Source organism: Colobus angolensis, unplaced genomic scaffold (genome assembly GCF_000951035.1).
Source record: "Colobus angolensis palliatus isolate OR3802 unplaced genomic scaffold, Cang.pa_1.0 Scaffold107, whole genome shotgun sequence".
Classification (NCBI taxonomy): Eukaryota; Metazoa; Chordata; class Mammalia; order Primates; family Cercopithecidae; genus Colobus; species Colobus angolensis.
The window spans coordinates 1,881,382-1,899,904 of NW_012111697.1; the positions used below are offsets into that span (position 1 = coordinate 1,881,382).

At 53.8% G+C, this 18,523-nt stretch overlaps 1 protein-coding gene across 4 annotated transcripts in view; it reads left to right on the forward strand.

Annotated features, from left to right (window-relative positions):
• KCTD15 (potassium channel tetramerization domain containing 15) overlaps positions 1-17,698 on the forward strand; it is an 18,908-nt gene extending 1,210 nt beyond the window's left edge. Inside the window, exons 2-8 of one of the 4 annotated variants that reach the window (XM_011947458.1) lie at positions 173-304; positions 581-676; positions 2,342-2,434; positions 3,059-3,234; positions 8,748-8,892; positions 13,194-13,499; positions 14,713-17,698. In XM_011947458.1, coding sequence (XP_011802848.1) covers positions 2,369-2,434; positions 3,059-3,234; positions 8,748-8,892; positions 13,194-13,499; positions 14,713-14,871 — 852 coding nt within the window. In that variant the 5' untranslated portion in view covers positions 173-304; positions 581-676; positions 2,342-2,368 and the 3' untranslated portion in view covers positions 14,872-17,698. Of the gene's footprint in view, positions 1-172; positions 305-577; positions 677-1,519; positions 1,637-2,341; positions 2,435-3,058; positions 3,235-8,747; positions 8,893-13,193; positions 13,500-14,712 lie in introns of all 4 variants that reach the window. The other 3 variants (XM_011947463.1, XM_011947445.1, XM_011947450.1) reach the window with 3 other exon arrangements.
• The last annotated feature ends 825 nt before the right edge of the window (positions 17,699-18,523 follow it).

Sequence of the window (18,523 nt, forward strand, 5' to 3'; positions counted from 1 at the left end):
GGGGTGGGGAGGGAGCTGGCGCGCACCAGGTGGCCCGCCTGCCTCTCGGGGGCCACCCCTGGGACAACTGTGCAGGTCCCCGGGACTTTCGCCCCGGGCCAGCGCCCTGAGTGCGGAGCCGAAGGGAGCTCAAGAGGCGCCTTCTGTTTACCTTTTATGGTTAAAATAACAGCTTAGCAAAAAAGCGACTTCACGAAGAAGCGATTTAGTGAAATCGTCTCAAGCTGCCGCAGCTCAGCCAGTTTAATCACCCCCAGAGAGCCGAACAACTGCGAGCGCAATGGGACACAAAATCATTTTGTGTGTAAATGAGCGTGGCATTCTGCTCACTTCTCTCTGCTCGGGCGGGCGGGGCTCGGCGGCGGGCGGGCGGGGACCCGGGTCTCCCGCCGCAGCTGGAGAAGCGGGTCACTACCGGGCCAGTTTGGAAACCCGTGGGCCCTCCCGACCACTATAGCTGAGGCCCCTGCAACAGGCGGGCCAGGGCGCACTGGGGCTGGGTGGTGGGTTTGATGCTGGTGCTGGTGGAATGAACTTATATCTCTCACTGCACCCACTTTTGTGCTTCTGACTTAAGCAGTGATCTCGGAAAGAGGGTCGTGGTCCTTCACGGATGCGCTTGTTGGGGGAAGCCTTGGAGATTCACAGCAAGGCGTAAAGCCTGGGGCTTCCAACGGTAAGTTTCTAGTTTACCATGAACATCAGGTTGTGCTTGGGAGGTAAAAGGGTCTAAGAACGGTGGATCGGCTTCTGTGATGGGGGCTTGGTGTGCATGTCACTTTGGAATAGTGTCCTGGTATTGGGTAAAATATCTTGCAGTCCGCTTTGATAGAATTTCAGCCAGAATTCCTTCCTGTTCAGTTTATCCTCAGCGCGTCTTCCCTTCTGACTCCTCCCCTAGCAGAGCCTCCTAGGGCAGGATAATCCGTTCCTGAGGTCTGTTTTGGTTCTCAGAACTCCTTGAGCTAAGTGACCTGGTTTTGTTTTTTTAAGCTTCTGGAACTCAGGAATGCCAAGAGCAGTGGACCCTGAGCCCACAGGCCCCAGTGAGGGTATACATTTACACATCACTGTCTTCCCATTGCAACCTCCCACCCCAGTTTTATGTCAGGAAACTTCCCCGGGCACTCAGGGCAGAACAAGTCACAGGAGAGCAACCTTGCTTACGTTTGCAGGATTTGATTCTCATTGGATTAAAATTGGATGTTGAATTTCAAGGCACAAATTTTGATCCCAGAGTTTTAATGGGAAAAAGCAATCCCATGGGTCCCAAGAATTTCATGTGGTTGCTCTCTTAAAGATTAAACCTTCAAGAGTCGTCCAGCGTAGGTTTGTGGAAGCCAGTGTCTGTGGATGTGTGAAGAGGGGGTGACTATTCACGTGCAAATCTCCTCCTTCCTCCCTTTTGAGACAGCTGTAAATCAGTGAACGGGGCTGCAGAATCCTGCCCCTCCTGCCTAGGGCCTGCAAAGCGCCCCTGGGTGTGGCTTCCAGGCACTGAGGGACAATCTTATTTCAGGTGGCTACAGCACAGAGGAGAGTCACTGAGTGCCTCTGGGGAGGAGCAGTAGAAAGGGTCCATTGGTTGATCTGCTCGCTCTCTGCTTCCTCCTGGCCATCTCCTGATGCCTCAGGGGTATGTGATGGTGAGGGGTCTGGAATGCATTAGGCATAGACGACGCCACTCTGGGAGTCTGGGGAGAAACTGTGAGGTGCAGACTAGGCAAACAAAGACAGGTTTTCTCTGCTATTGGGAGCCACAGAGAAGAGGTGGCTTCCCAGGTGACTTGCCCTTATCCGTGTGCCTGGACTTCTGCATAAAGGCTTCCCTGTGTCTGGCCAGATGCAAGCTGTATCTTATCACCATGGGGATGGTACTAAGAGAGGTCCTAGGTTCCCTGGCCCATGGAGGGTGAGGGGTGCTTTCTGAGCCTTGGTCCACGAGGCTTTTGCAAGAGGAGACACGCTTGGTAACATGGCTTGAAACGAAAATACCAGGAAAATCTGATTTGTTCTGAAACATTTTGGGGCAATAATGGTGAGCATATGTTTCAGTGCTGTCATTAGGCGAATTAGCAGACATGGAGCTGCCCAGAAACCACATGTGTGAGTGTGACTGTGTGTGTGTGCATGTGTATGTGTGTCATCTGCTACAGCCTGGAGGCCTGCTTTGGGGTGTGGAGACAGAGAGATAGTGGTGGTGGAGTCAATCAGGGAGGGCTGCATGGACCTCGCAGGGTCTCAGAGAGCATGCAGAAAGAACGATTCTAAGTGTCTTTGACTCCATGGTAGATGACTATGAGGAATAAGCCTTCTCTGGTTTCGTCGATGCCTCCCGCAGATACTCTGGGCAGGGATGGAAGCCTAGATGCCTCACCGCAAGGAGCGGCCGAGCGGGTCCTCGCTTCACACACACGGCAGCACCGGCACCGCGGTGAGCCTGCAGGGTGGGCTGGGTCCCCACCAGGGGTCCCCTCTTTCCCTTCTTCCCCAGCACCTGTTCACTGGCTGCCCTTCCTTGGGGCCATGACACTCAAGGTGGCTGTTGACTGGCTGTAGGATTATGTATTTTTGAAACAAAAATGCTCTTAATTTGATGTGAAATTTACTACATGTATAAAACTCAACGCCTTAGGTGCTGAGGAAGTCACTAATTTAGAGGTGTCTCGTTACTGAGACAAACTTGCAAAAAACCCCTGAATCCCAATTCACAAATTGGTGATTCGTTTGTCAGGGGATATTTCACATCTAACACATAAGCCCATGACCTTTAATTAGAATTTTGCAGTTTGTTTTATGCCCCTGGAGGCTGACACCTTGAAATTTTTTTTTCTTGGTTTCTTATTGCTAATAAGCATCTTTCTTTTTCCCTCTGGTACTTTGAAGAAAATGATGCAAATACACTTAATTACAGTGGTGGCCATAATTTGTCAGCTGAATATGTGATCAGGCACCGGCAGAAGTGATCTGATTAGATCTGTGATCACACTCGCAATAAAGGGAGTGCATGGCCATGTTGTGGAGAAACTCTTGTGTTTCGCTTTATTTCCATCTCTAGGAGGGAGGAAACATGTCCCGGCTGTCTCTCACCCGGTCGCCTGTGTCTCCCCTGGCGGCCCAGGGCATCCCCCTGCCAGCCCAGCTCACCAAGTCCAATGCACCTGTGCACATCGATGTGGGCGGCCACATGTACACCAGCAGCCTGGCCACGCTCACCAAGTACCCTGACTCCAGGTAAGAGTAAGCCCCTTGAAACATCAGGCACGTGTGGGTCAGGGCAGCAGCTGTAATCTGCTGCCTGGGGGATGGGGTCTCTCCCCGCTGTCACTCCACCCACCAGGCTCTCCAGGGTGCACAAGCTGACACAGCCTGAGGGAGCTAGGGTTGGGGAGTGCGTATCTGCCTGTTGAAAGCTGCTGTGCACAGAGGCTTGTGACCCTGACTTGGCGGCATTGGTAGTGCAAGGTGGACCTCCTGACCCACCTTCAGGGGCCTAGGGCTTATTCAGAGCCAGCCCTGCCTGAGCCTGCCAGCAGCGGGCTGGGTAGTCTCACGTACCTTCAAGGTTCCTCTGGAGCAAGACTTAGGCCTGGCCTCTGCAGAGGGTCATTTGTGAGTGATACTGAGTAGGTAAGTCTTGGGGTTATGGGGGTGGGTATTTAATCCTATTTCCTATTCCACCCCTGGGAAATTCACAAGGGGAGGAAGGAGGAGCTGCGATAAGCAGCAGTGTGTCATCTTTGTCATTTTCGGTGGCCACTGCTGGGCCCTAGAGGCTAGCAGCAGGCTTTCCTTGGAGCTGGTGTTGCAGTGACTAACTAGGAATGAACCACATACCTCAGCAGTGGATAAAGGATCTCAGGCCAGGACTCTGGTTGGGGGCTCACAGGTACCCTTCATACTGCTGAACTTACAGGCTGCCCAGGTCCTTGGGCCTGCGAGAGGTGTGGGGTGCTGGGTGCTGCCAGCTCTCCTGCTCTTCTCTGCAGGGCGTTTCTCTCCTGGGTGAGGGACCTGCTTTCCCCGTTGGCACGGCAGCAGGACTGACCCGAGGTGGGGTGGGTCTCTGAGCAGCTTGCTCAGCCGAGGATGTTTGTTCCTAGCACAGAGAGGCGGTCACCGCTCCCCTAGGGCTGCTGAAGGCTGAGCGTGGGAGTGCCAAGGCTGCGGGCATCACCCCTGTGTTACGCATTTAAAATAACAGGAGGAGTTAATTAATCCCCCAGACACTAAGGGATCGTCTCTGGGGAGCATATGTGGCAGGCTGCATTGTCACTGGTGTGGTGGCTCAGAGCAGGGAGGATGGTAGTACGTGGAGGTGGCTTTCCGAGCCTGTTGGGGCTGCAGGAGAGTCCGTGCAGGGTCTGGCGGGGTCCCTTGGGGAGGAAAAACTGGAAATGGATGCAGTATCTAGTTCCAAATTCAGAGAGTCTAGGGTGCAGATGGTGACTGGTGTTCCAGTACCCCGGGTGGACAGAGACTCAGCCTGGGGTCCTGTGGCCTTGGGGCTTGTGGGGTGCGGACAAGAGCCACGGGGCCAGGTGAGCAGTATCGGTCTGTGTGCTCACTCACAGAGCCCTGTCTAGGATGGGAGATAGATTCTGCTTATTTAATTTCCATTTTGCCTTCTGCAGCATTTCCGAGTTGTTTGAGATAGATCATCCCTTAATCGGTTGACGACGTTTGTGAGTGAAATTCATAAAACCTTTGCCCACAACCCACTCTGAAGAGTGTTTCTTGAAATCACAGTTGCCTGTCTGGAGTAATCGCAGCCGAGGCCCTGGGGGAGGCGGGTGGGAGGGGCTTCTCATTCTGGGCTCTTGGCTGCTGCCTGGGAGCGGGAGGGCAGGGGGCCATCTCCCCACACCCCACCCCACTGTGCTGCTCACCCATTGCTCTGTTCTGGTGTAGGGTGTGCTCTCATGGGGAGCTAGGGCCCCTGTGGCCCTGTGATCTGGCACTTGGGACCCTCCTGGTGTGCCCAAGGGGTGGCACTCTATGTTCATTCTTCCCCATTCCTGGGGCTCAAGGTGAATCCGTTGTTCTGCCTGGATGGCCTCTGGCTGCCGTGGGGGCGCTCTGCAGGCCTGAAGCTTTGGACTAGAGACCAGGGATGGTGTGACCTGTAGGACAATCAGGGGCCAGGGGGCCGGGGGCCCTGAGAAGTGGGTCAAGCAGCTGTGCTGGCAAGAGCCCCTCAGATCTCTCTTGTCCTTGTAGTGGATTATTATAATGTAAGCACTGTTTTCCACCAATTCTGGAAAAAAATCAGTCTCACCTAGTGTCACTGATCTATGAGACACCTGGAGATGGAAGACTAAGAGTGTTAAGGTCCTCAGGGTGTTTCTGGATGGTGGTGATGACCTGCCCTAGGCAGCACTGTAAAAGCTGGGACCTCCACCCTCCGTTCCCACCGGGAACTCTGCCTGGGCTTCTGGGTCTCGGCGGTCAGGGTGGCCTGGATGCTGGAGAGCCTCGTGCCAGGTGCCTCCTCTGGTCTGCCTAGGAGCAGTCACTGGTCCTCACCTGAGACAGCTGAGCGCAGCCGGGGCTGGGAGTGGACTCCCTGGGCCGGCCCCCTTGCTGGTGTCCTGCCTGCTTGACCCCCATTAGATGCCGCCAGCACAGCCACACTCTGACATCCATCCTGACTGTGGGAAGCATCAAATGAAGATGGCCAGGAGCTTCAGAACTCTTAAAACCTGGTGCCTGAAACAGCCAGGAAATTGGAGCCAGAGCTTAAAAAAAAAAAAGGAAATAAACAAGAAGACAAAGGCCATCCTGATGTTCCCCCTTGTGCACACAGGGCGGGTGGTTGGAGGCATCTTTTCTGCCCCTGAGGGTCCCAGCTGTTGCAGCATGAACTGGTCACCTAATTCCATGGAGGACTTCGGAAGCCGGCGCCTCAAACCCTGCAGCCTCTCTCAGAGGGTGACTTGGGCCATTCCACGGGGAACGTGGAGCCCCTGACAGAGCTGGGAACTCACACCTGCAGGGCTGAGAATGGCTGGGGGCTCCTCCATGGTGATTATCCTCACCTTTCCTCAACCTGCTCACGTCCTTGGCAGCCTTGGACGCCGAGGGCATGAAAGGCCTCTGTCCTAAGAGGCTGTACAGCTGCCAGTTGATCCAGGAGTCAACACTGAACCATGGAAAGATCTAGAATCAGCCTGTCCTGAAATAAGGCAGATGGAGAACCTTCTAAACTTGGACCAATGAGACAACCAAGAACCCATCCAGTCTCTTCTAGACCAACAGGACCAGCTAGAGCCTCAGCCAGACCTGACGTCAGAAGGGTCGGGAACTCAGCCAGGCCTAGAATGCTGCCTGCTTACATGGACTCTGGAGCTCCACTGGGAATGGTGGGGAGAGGCCGAGGGTTTGGATCTGCTGACTCACCTGTGGATGTAGCTCTTACTTCCCACTGGTGCCACACGTGGACCTCAGCCACTTGCCAACCACTGCCCATGGTATCTGGCAGCCTGGGCCAGACCCATCTGTCTCCAGGAATGCCGGGTGGCCCTCACTCTGACATCTGGATGCCCACGCTCTGCTAGGCCAGGTCCTAGGGCCTTTGTAACTGGAGCCAGCTGTGGAACCCACAAGCCTTTCCAGCAGGGGCTGTGACCTGCAGTGCCATTATCACCAGGCCTGGGGGTTGACAGGGCTCTTTGGCTTTTACAGCTCTGAGATGAATTGTATCTGGGTGGCTGCAGCTCTGGTTCCACAGACTCGGGCTCACAGCAGACTCTGACCTCCCCATGCCCATCCATGAGACAGCCTTGCCCTTTTCTTTCTTTCTTTCTTTTAAACAACAGTGTTTGGCTTTCTTGGTCAGGCTGGAGTATGTGGTGCGATCCCGGCTCATTGCAACCTCAAACTCCTGGACTCAAGTGATCCTCCCACCTCATCCTCCCAAGTGGGCTACAAGTGCATGCCACCATACCCAGCTAACTTTTAAATTGTTTGTAGAGATGGGGTCTTGCTGTGTTGTCCAGGCTGGTCTCGAACCCCTGGCCTCAAGCAATCCTCCACCTCAGCTTCCCAAAGTGCCGGGATTACAGGTGTGAGCCACGGTGCCCAGCTAAACCGTGCCCTTTATACTACCTTGCTAGGACAGAAACCCGCACCATGTTCCCAGAGACTGCCTACCTGGACAGACCGTCATGGCCAATGCATTGAGTGTGCCAGGCCATCAGAGCATAGGATGGTGTGGACGGGAGGCCCTGAGGGCAGACTTGGGGGCTCTAACCCCCTCAGCTCCTGCCCAGCTAGTGTGTCCTGGGTGCAAGTGGCAGTGGGGCAGGGCCCTGGAGGCAGCTGACTTGGAGTGGACAGAGGAGTGGGCTGCTGTTGGGACAGGGGGCATCCCTGCAGGGGTCCCTGCTGGTGCAGGCAGAGAGTGAAGGGTTTAGGCTCCAGCCTAAACACAGGCTCCAGCCTGTGTGCAGGCCAGGCTGGGAAGCCTAGGTCCCAAGCTGGAGCTGCTGTTCTCCCAGCTGTGCAGAGAAGCTGCCACCTTGGCAGGGTCCAGCTGGGCTGCCTGCTGAAGGATGTGGTGGTGCTGCCTTTGGGGAAACGATGCCAACCTCCCTCCTGTTCCCAAGCCAAGCCCTTGGCTATCCCCAGCCCTCTTTGGGGTTCCTAGTTATCCATAGCTCGACCTGGGGTCTGCCAGGGCAGTTTCCAAACCAGAGCTGGCTGCTCTGGGCACTGGCGAGGTGGTATCAGCCCTGGCTCTGAGACGTGGCTCCTTCTCCCTGGAGTGGACAGGGACAGGCATCAGGGCCTCCCCAAGACCCTTCTCCCCGTCTTGCATTTGTTAGAACTACTGCCCTTCAGAGGACAGGGTACCGGCACCTGCCTTCTCTCCAGTCCCCTTCCCCCACCGCTAGGTGTGGTATGCATACACTTTGGCATGTGTGCACATATGTATGCACTGTGGCGCGCTTGTGTGCATGGTTTCTGTGTGTGTACATACTGGCGTGTGTGTATGTCTTGTGTTGTGGCGTGTGTGCAAGGGCCCTGTTGCATGTGTGTACTGTGGCACACTTGCCATCCCTCCTGTCTGCCTCTTTTTTCTCCCCGTGGGCTCCCTGAGTGAGCGGCAGTGGGGGCTTTGTGCCGTCATGTCTCTGGGTACCTGGTATGGACAGGTGCGTGTCCTTTCCTGGACGTGTCTGGGTCTGCTTGATATGTGTGTGCTGGGAAGGAAGGGACTATGTGACCCCGTGCCTGTTGCACAGGCCTGTTGTGTCTCACACTCGTTTACATGGGTTGGGTGGGGAGGATGTATGTCCTGGCTGGTTTACTGGGTGTGTGGCTGTTGGCAGGGGTGTTGGATGGTTCATGTGCATTTTCTGGGTGGATCTGTCCGGCAAGGGTATGTGCACCAGGCCTGTGACCAGCTGGTTTGTGTGTAGGGGATAAGGTGCCTGTGTCTTGCCATAGCTTTCCAGGCCTATAACATAACATGTGTTGGCGGGCTGGTGTGTACAGCTGGGTGTGTCCCTCTCTGGCTGTGACTTGCGGGTGTAGGCAGGATGTGTGGTGTGTCCTGTCAACTGTAGCCTGGCTGCCCCGGGTGTGTGCAGATGTTGCCAGGCCTGGAACAGTTTCAGAGTCACCCATGTCAGGTCCCTCGCCCCCTCCAGCCGTGTGGGCCCTAAGGAGTGGGGGCAGGGTGTGGGAAGACAGGTGGACTTGGCCCCATCCTTCAGACGTCCCACCTCACCTGTCTCTCCTAGAATAAGTCGCCTCTTCAATGGCACTGAACCCATCGTCCTGGACAGTTTGAAGCAACATTATTTCATTGACCGGGATGGGGAGATTTTCCGCTACGTCCTGAGCTTCCTGCGGACGTCCAAGCTGCTGCTCCCGGATGACTTTAAGGTAAGTCCATGGCTGGTGGCCCCCCTGCGCTGCCTGTGCGATGGCATTACACAGGGGATGCTGTGACTTAATAAATGGACCCCTGGTTGTCATGGTAACCATAAAAAGTTAAACGATGAAGCCGAGGGCTAAATCAGTTTTTCTAAACTAATTTTGTTTTCTCACATTTTTAGCTTATTTATCAGGGTATATAACAACAACTAAGCTGTGGAACGTACCCCAGCTGAACATTTGTCGTGTTTAAACATGGGCGCGTGCCAGCGATATAGTAGTTAGCGGTTCATAAATCTGTTCCATCAGCTGGGTGCGGTGGCTCATGCCTGTAATCCCAGCACTTTGGGAGGCCGAGGTGGGTGGATCATTTGAGGTCAGGAGTTTGAGGCCAGCTTGGCCAACTTGGTGAAACCCCATCTGTACTAAAAATATAAAAATTAGGCTGGGCACGGTGGCTCACGCCTGTAATCCCAGCACTTTGGGAGGCCGACACGGGTGGATCATGAGGTCAGGAGTTTGAGACCAGCCTGGCCAAGATGGTGAAACCCTGTCTCTATTAAAAATAGAAAAATTAGCCAGGTGTGGTGGCAGGCCTGTAATCCCAGCTACTCAGGAGGCTGAGGCAGGAGAATCACTTGAACCCAGGAGGCAGAGGTTGCAGTGGGCCGAGTACTCTAGCCTGGATGACAGAGCAAGACTCCATCGCAAAAAAAAACCAAAAAAAAAAGAGGAAAAGAAAAGAAAAAAATAAAAGGATAGCTGTAATTAGATTTTGAAAAATAAAGTATTAAAAAAATACGAAAATTAGCCAGGTGTGGTGGCAGGCGCCTGTAACACCAGCTACTTGGGAGGCTGAGGCAGAAGAATCTTTTGAACCCAGGAGGTGGAGGCAGAGGTTGCAGTGAGCCGAGATCACATCACTGCACTCCAGTCTGGATGACAGAGCAAGACTCTCTCTCAAAAAAAAAAAAAAAAGGTCTGCTCCATGTTGGGCAATTTGCAGGGAGAAAAGCCCTGATGACCGAAACAGATACCCTTTAAACAAGGTAACCTCCAGGTCAGGGTGAGCCCGTCAGGGCAGGTGGCCTGGTTCCCTGGGTCCTGCCTCAATGCTGAGCCCCTCCCACGTGTCAGGGACCCTGGGAGGAAGGAAACTCAGGCCTAGGGTACACTGGCATGTACTAATACTAGCAAATATCTGTCCTTCCTTCCTTCATTCCTTCCTCTATTCAAAGGACCAGTAGCCCTGGGGCCTTGTCTTTCATCCAACTCAGTTACTGGGTGCCAGCCACTGAATTCAGGCTGAAAACAGTGAAACACACACATTAGGCCCTGCCCCACAACACTTACAGTCTAGGGGGCAGACGGATACTGAACTTGAATTCCATGTGACCTGGGCTGGGTGGGTTTGAAAGAAACGAAGTTCATCTGGGTGGTAAAGGCAGAATGGGGCCAAACAGGTGTGATGGCCTTGGTGCAGGGGATGGGGGCGGCAGATGGCTTGATGCATTCCAGAACTGGAAAGAAGGTGTCAAGCCTGGAGCCTTATGGCCTGGGAGGGGAAGGGCAGGAAAGGAGGCTGCTGTTTGATGTCAGGACCTTGGCGGGTGGCCCAGTGCCTGGCATTTAACTCTGAATGCAGTGGAAGGGGTGTGTGCAGGGGAAGGGCAGTTAGGTCTGCAAATTGGGAAGATCTCTCTGACTGTTGTGTGGGGAAGGAGGCAGGGAGGGGTGGGGGTGGGTGCAGTGAGGCAATTATGGATGAGGCCCCTTCCCCAGGCCAAGGGAGGCTGGGTGGAGGCTTTGGATGGACCACGATGGAGATAGAGAAGATGGCGCAAGGTGGCACATCAGACTTCTGTTTAGCACAGGCACAGTGGCTCACTACGGTCATCCCAGCACTTTGGGAGGCCGAGTGGGGAGGATCCTTTGAGGCCTGGAGTTCAAGACCAGCCTGGGCACATAGCGAGACCCTGTCTATACAAAAACTTTTTTTTAATTCAAAAAGGCCGGGCGCAGTGGCTTACACCTGTAATCCTAGCACTTTGGGAGGCCGAGGTAGGTGGATCACCTGAGGTCAGGAGTTTGAAACCAGTCTGACCAATATGGTGAAACCCCATCTCTACTAAAAATACAAAAGTGAGCTGAGCATAGTGGTGGGCACCTGTAGTCCCAGCTACTTGGGAGACTGAGACAGGAGAATTGCTTGAACCCAGGAGGCAAAAGTTACAGTGAGCCGAGATCGCACCACTGTACTCCAGCCTGGGCGACAGAGCAAAATTAAGTAAGTGAGTGAGTGAGTAAGTAAGTAAGCACCACTGCACTCCAGCCTGGGCAACAGAGTGAAATTCCGTAAGTAAGTAAATAAGTAAGTAAATAAATAAATAAGCAAGCAAGCAAGCAAAAGCATGTGGTTGTGGCAGTGTAAAGGGCCTCTTGCAGGTGCCCCGGGGCTTGTGGCTTGAATTCTGAGTTGGTAAGTCGAGGCCCAGGGTGGACCAGGCTGTGGGAGTGGGTTTTCTGCCCCTGCATGGGAGAGCTGGTGGGGCATCAGATGGAGAAATTCTGGGCCATGACAAAAGATGGGGTTGTCTGGCATGCAGTTATCATTTAAAATCTCAGGAGAATGGCCAGGAGAGGTAGCTCACACCTGTAATCCCAGTGCTTTGGGAGGCCAAGGCAGGAGGATCATTTGATCCCAGGAATTCTAGACCAGCCTGGACTCTGTGTCTACAAATAATAATAATAATTGTTATTATTATCCTGGCATGATGGCTCATGCCTGTAGTCTCAGCTGCTTGGGAGGCTGAGACAGGAGGATCCCTTGAGCCTGGAAGTTCAAGGCTGCAGTGAGCTATGATCACATCACTGCACTCCAGTCTGGGCTACAGAATGAGACCTATCTTAAAAAATAAAATAAAAATCTCAGAAGCAAGTGAGAGTGGAGAGAGCAGAGGCCCAGGATAGAGCCCTGAGGAACCCTTGCATGGGGCAGGAGAGGCAGGATGGGCCACTGACCGATGAGAGGCCCAGAGGTCAGGGTTAGAATCTAGGCCTCCCTGGAGGCAGTTCCAAAAGCCAGGACCAGCAGGTGGAAGGGACTTAGGGCCTGTAGGTCAGGGGGCTGGGCTTCCTTGCCTCTTCCTCAGGCATGAATCATGGGACCTATGGGACCTTGGCCACTCCTGGTGGGATGGGTGTGGGTGAGCATGTATGGTGTGCATATGTGACCTGGGGCATGGGGCCACTATCAGTGCCTGAGGGACAGTCTGTGTGAGCCTGCTCAGCCCAGAAGGGGGCTGCCTGGCAGGGGGCAGGCCTCCCCTCCCTGGACACTTTATCACACTCTGCTTGTTTGGGCAGGGGCTGGGCCAGGCACTTGGCACATCTTGCATCCTTTGATCCTCACTTTAATTCCCTGAACTGGTTGTTTATATCCATTTTATACATAAGGGAACTGAGGCCGGGCACAGTGGCTCACACCTGTAATCCCAGCACTTTGGGAGGCTGAGGCAGGTGGATCACATGAGGGCAGGAGTTCAAGACCAGCCTGGCCAACATGGCAAAACCCCGTCTCTACTAAATATAAAAGTTAGCTGGGTGTGGTGGCACGTGCCTGTAGGTCCCAGCTACTCGGGAGGCTGAAGCATGAGAATCGTGGAGTTTGCTTTGAGCCAAGATCGAGCCACTGCACTCTAGCCTGGGTGACAGAGAGAGTCCGTCTTTAAAAAAAAAAAAAAAACAAGGAACTGAGACGCTCAGTGATTGAGGTATAGAGGTTTAGAGGTCTCAGGGCTGGTTGATGATAAAGGTGAAAATGTGACCCAGGCAGGCCTGGCTGGAGAAGAACTGTTTTTGCTTCCAGGTGGGCTGTGAGCTTCTCCAGGATAGGCACAGGCCGGCTGCCTTGTGCCCAGCATGATCTCTTCTCTCGGTGGGATTCTAAGGCATCAGCAGGTCCCCAGGCATAGGCACAGCCTCCTCCTTTAGTGGAGCTTCCGGTCTTTCCATGGGGAGGCTTCACTGCTCAGTGCCTGGGGCCAGATGGAAGGGTTCCGGGGGGCTGGCACAGGTGCACATCAGCGGCTGCCCTTGGGACAAGGCTAGGTTCCTTATACTTGCAAACACTCAGTTGCCCCATCTGTACAATGGGTGCAACCGGCCCAGTCCACATGATGCCCTGGGAGTCGCAGTTCCTGCAGAATTGGCTGGAACCGGCAGGCCGCCTCCCACCTCCCCCTTCCCCTGCTCCCCCCACCCACCCCTACCCCGACACCTACATCAACACCCTGTGCGCCTGTCCCCAGGACTTCAGCCTGCTGTATGAGGAGGCACGCTACTATCAGCTCCAGCCCATGGTGCGCGAGCTGGAGCGCTGGCAGCAGGAGCAGGAGCAGCGGCGCCGCAGCAGGGCCTGTGACTGCCTGGTGGTGCGCGTCACGCCCGACTTGGGCGAGCGGATCGCACTCAGCGGCGAGAAGGCCCTTATCGAGGAGGTCTTCCCTGAGACTGGAGACGTCATGTGCAACTCCGTCAACGCCGGCTGGAACCAGGACCCCACGCACGTCATCCGCTTCCCGCTCAACGGCTACTGCCGGCTCAACTCGGTACAGGTGAGGGCTGCGCGCTGCCCCCTCCCCGCCGCACCCCTGGTGTCCGCGGAGCCCTCCAGGGGCAGAGTGAGCTGGAGGGAGGCGCGATCCCTGAAATGGTGAAGCCCTCCGTGCCATCCTACAAAAAAGGCAACAATGTGTGGATGCATAATTTATATCCCTCTCATAATTAAATGATGGTGCCTGGGGGATGGACTTAAAAAAATCGATCTGAACTTTTTTTTTTTTTTTCCAAAAGGATGTTCTATAAAAATGGCCCAGAGTATTTTCAACAAAGCGTGCTTCATTTGACACCCACATTCTGACTTTGGATTCGAATTAAACCCAGGCAACAGGCGAGGTAGGACAGAGGCTGAGTGGAAAGGTGGCCTGGAGCCCCCTCCCTCTCCCTGCTGACCTGGGAGCCACAGGCACCCGCCAGCTGCCAAGAGAATCCCTGGACCAGCTCTTCCTGGATGGGTCCAAGAATTGGACAGCTCAGATGGAGTGAGGGCCTATTTTCCAACAGCTCTTCGCAGACCCAAGAGCTTGGCACATTTCCGGTTTAGGGTAGAATGGGCTTTGCAGGGAAGAGGTCCCCCCATGCATGCATTCCACAGCCTGTTGGTCAGAACTTGCTAGTTGCAGGAGGCAGGTGTTACACACAGTCATCAGACCTCACCCTCACAGAGACACAAACCCACATAGTTGTGGACGCCTGCAGAGACTCAAATATTGAGAGGACTTCTCCTTTTTCTCTCCCTCCGGAGCTCCCACTAGCTGATGTGCCCCCAGGCCTCAAACCACCTGGAATGCACAGCTCAGGGAAGCTGCTGGATGCCTAGAGGGGGAAGGACTCAGTTAGGCAGGATGCTTGGGGCCATGTGTCTGGAGAAAGGGCACAGGTTACACCCTACAGAAGAAAGAAGGGACCCAAAGGCTCTTTTTGCCTCCTGGAATCAAGGCCCTGAGGGCAACAGAATGGTGACCTGGGTGGGGTCATCCAACTGGGTTTGGTAACCTGAGGGGTCACTGGGCCTGGCAGCTTCTGTCCCTCTGATGGTGGAACCCAGCACGTGGTTCTGTAGGGACCTTTGTTGGTGAGCGAGACTGATACCATCACAGGAGAAGGTGCTCTGGCTGGCTGCCCCAGCAGGCACCCACCTGCCTGCCAGGCCAAGCCAGGTGTCCTCTTGCAGCTTGGCCTTGATGACCTCTGTTTCTTCCCGGGCAGGTCCTGGAGCGGCTGTTCCAGAGGGGTTTCAGCGTGGCCGCATCCTGTGGGGGCGGCGTGGACTCCTCCCAGTTCAGCGAGTATGTGCTTTGCCGGGAGGAGCGGCGGCCGCAGCCCACCCCCACTGCTGTTCGGATCAAGCAGGAACCCCTGGACTAGGCCCTACTTCAGTGCCTACCTGGGCCCCCCCAGGAACCTGGAAACAGTGCTGGGGAGTTCTGCCTGTGTATGCTTGGCCATGGGCATGAGACTGAGGGTGAGGCTAGAGGGTCCAAAGCTGGCCCAGCAAGCACCAGGGCCCCAGGTGTCATGGCAACAGAATGTAGGATGCTGGAGGCATGCCTGCAGAAGGACTGTTGATGTGACCCAAAGATGCAGCAGTGGGAACTCGGCTGCCAGCTCTCCCAGCCCCTCAGCTTCCCAGCCTGGCGCAGCATCCTCTGAGGCCCTGGAGCCTGCTGGGGTGGGTTTGGAAGAGCTGTCTGCAGCTACTTCAGAGGAGCTGTTTATCCCTCTCCACGCAGGGCAGACTCTGGCGGGTCTCCTAGCGTCCGAGATGGCTTATTTTTCTACAGTATTTAAAATGGATGCAACCCTAACTGCAAAAGTCAGAGAGGCTGACAAGGACCAACGCTGCTTTATCTGGTGCTCAGTTCTCAGTCGGACGTGCAGCATGGCTGCACAGCATGGCCACAGGGTGGACCAGCTGCCTGGCATTCAGGCCTAGATGCCTGAAGGGCTGGGGCTCTCGGGACAGATGCAGGGATGTGTGCTGCAGGGCTGCTGGGAGGAGAGTGGTGGGGGCCTGAGGGCTGAGTGACTCTGTAACCACCTGAGACCTTCACCTTTGCTGCCGTCAGGGGCTCAGGCTGCACTCCCCGGGTCACCTGACCTCCTACTGCCCGGGGGCTTCTGGTTCTGTCTGTGTGGACTGGCACCTGGGCTGCTGGAGAAGTCTCCTCCCATTCGGACCAGGCTCAGGGCTGCACCTTACCTCAGGAATGGGCCCCACCACAAAGGGGCCCATCTGTCAGCAGCGTCTTCTGGGTCCCCAGCTCAGGGAGCCATCCCCAGCTCCAGTTTTCTCACGCGAATATGCACAGAGTTTTAATTAAATTTGTTACACTAGCCTGCCGATGAGACCTGGACACAGACAGACCTGGCGCTCTTGACCCCCGATTCCAGTGAGGACTGGCCCTGAGGAGTCCTTGCAGACCTGCTGCCCCCACCATGACAGGCCCAAAGATGGACACTGCCCCCTGGCCTTGTGACAGCTCCCGGAGTGTTCTCCAGTGGAGAAACCACAGAGGACTGGTGGGTGGGGCTCCCCAGCCATCACCATCCTGTGTACAATGGCTGTAGACTTGTATATGGCTCCTTTAATATTGTAAAGATGCTGATGTACAATTGTCGTGCGTTTGTGTGAACACATTGCATTCCCAGTCCATGCCATAAATGATGCTCTCAAGCAAAAGACTGGAGGCTCTGTCCTGTGCAGAAGCAGCAGCTGGACTCCCGCATTCGATGTTGTGCAGGGAGGTTTGGGGGCGGAACAGATTCCTCCCTTGGATCCTTCAGTTCACATCGAGGAATAACCTGCAGCGGTGGTGGGGGAAGGTCGGTCACTGGGTCTTGAGCTTGGTGTTATTATTGCATTTGGGTGTCTGTCCCCTCCGGGCAGCACAGATTCTGAATCCTGATTCACAGCCCCTAGCCAGATGGGAACTGGGAAAGAGACAGAAGGCGTCTGGGTGCTTTTGAACCCTGTCTTAAATGTTTGGGATTTTCTCTCTCACTGTTCCTTGGTTGGGGATGATGTCCTCTTTAGACCCCCATGTAATGGTATGAGAAGGTGGCAGGCGGTGGCTCAGGCCAGCCACGGGGGGCCGAGTCGTGCTGCCACCGTGAGACCTGCAGTTCACCTGAGCACAGAACGAGATCTCAGTATGCCCCTATGTAAACAGATTCACATAGGCCTCCAATTTTAATGAGACTTTTTGCATTTTTTTCTCAAAGCCCTTATGTTCTAACCCATGAGAACCATTTTACCTGCCCCCTAAGGGCCACCAGCTTCGACTTGCCTCAGGGGACAGCCGCACAGACCAGCCGCTCCCTGTCCAAGGCCGCAGAGCAGACGCCATTCCATTGTACAATCGAATATGCTGGACAAACTTGATAGGTTTCTTTGCTTAGCAACGAGCCTATAGTTGGCACATCTGCTTTTTGGCATCTGAGGCTCCCATCTGAGTGGAGGAGAAAGTGTTGTGTTTATTAGCAAGGAAGTCTTGTGAAAACAGCTCGCTGCTGTGTGTATTTATGGATTTTTCTGATATAACAACCAGCATGGTTACTGAGTGGTAGAGATTCTCGAACATTCTCAAACTCTCTTTTTGGGTAAATCATTGTGCTAAAAATAAAGTTTATTAATAAAGAAGGGGAAAAAGGAGTAACTACCTGACTAAATGTTACTCTAATTTATTTATTTCTTTACTAACTAAATAAAACCAGGAAGTAATGATTTTACATCAACCAGAGAATTTCTGAATTTATAGAGAAATACTATGTTCCCATAATGATGCTATAATTCTAATATATCTAGTCCCCATAAACAGTAAGTACAAATTATCATTCCTTTAAAGCATTTTTACACTTCCTGGAATGAGTATATTATAAGCAATCTTTTGTCAAATGCCAGCAGTATAAATGTTACTTCTGCTCTTTGTAAACCTCAAAACTCATTATTCTTGATTATAAGCAACTGGACAGAATCGTGCCAAAGCTTCCCAGTTTCCCACCAAACCCCTGCCAGTGAGTGCAGAGAACTCGCAAAGCCACAGCAGGTGGCCCCAGCCACTGTCCCACTCACAGGGGCCCCAATGCCAGGTCACAACACTAATAATATCTTTCAAAAAATGTGTCTTTTTTTTTTTTTTTAAGCTACTGCTTGACTGTTCCTTAGAATAAATAAAGGATATTTTATAAATTACAGCTCTAGCCCTTGGTTTGTCATTCACGGAAGCAGCCACAATTAGGTACTCCGGCATGCGTCCTCGGGAACCACCACTCCCCACACTTGGGACCTGATGTGGCTACTGAATAGGACCTTAACATCCCAAGTCCCAAATCCCAAAACTTCCTGATTTGAGGACCGACCAGAGAGCAGCAGTGTGGTCTCTACGCGCTCGGTGCACATGCTGTTGGCAGATCTGGTGGGGAAGGTGGTACAGGCATGGCCTCCCTTCACCCCTCCAGACCCCCAAGCCTGGACTCAAGTGTTCAGGCTGTGATGAGCGTGTTGCACTATGTTGGTTTTGCATATGTATATATCTGTGAACCAAACCACTAACACATTTAAAAAAAGGAAAGTGAGCGGGTCACAGTGACTCACGCCTGTAATCCCAACACTTTGGGAGGCCGAGGCAGGAGAATTGCTCAAGCACAGGAGTTCAAAACAAGCCTGGGCAATCTGGTGAGACCCCATCTCTACAAAAGAATTTAAAAATGAACCAGCCATGGTGGCCTGTGCCTATAGTCCCAGCTACTCAGGAGGCTGAGGCGGGAGGATCACTTAAGTCCAGGAGGTTGAGGCTGCGGTGAGCCATGTTCGCATCACTGCACTCCAGCCTAGGCAACAGAGCAAGCCCCTGTCTCAAAATAAAATTAAAAAGAGAAAGCACAGCCGAGTGTGGTGGCTCACGCCTGTAATCCCAGCTCTTTGGGAGGCCGAGGTGAGTGGATCCCCTGAGGTCATGAGTTCAAGACCAGATTGGCCAACATGGTGAAACCCTGTCTCTACTAAAAATACAAAAAA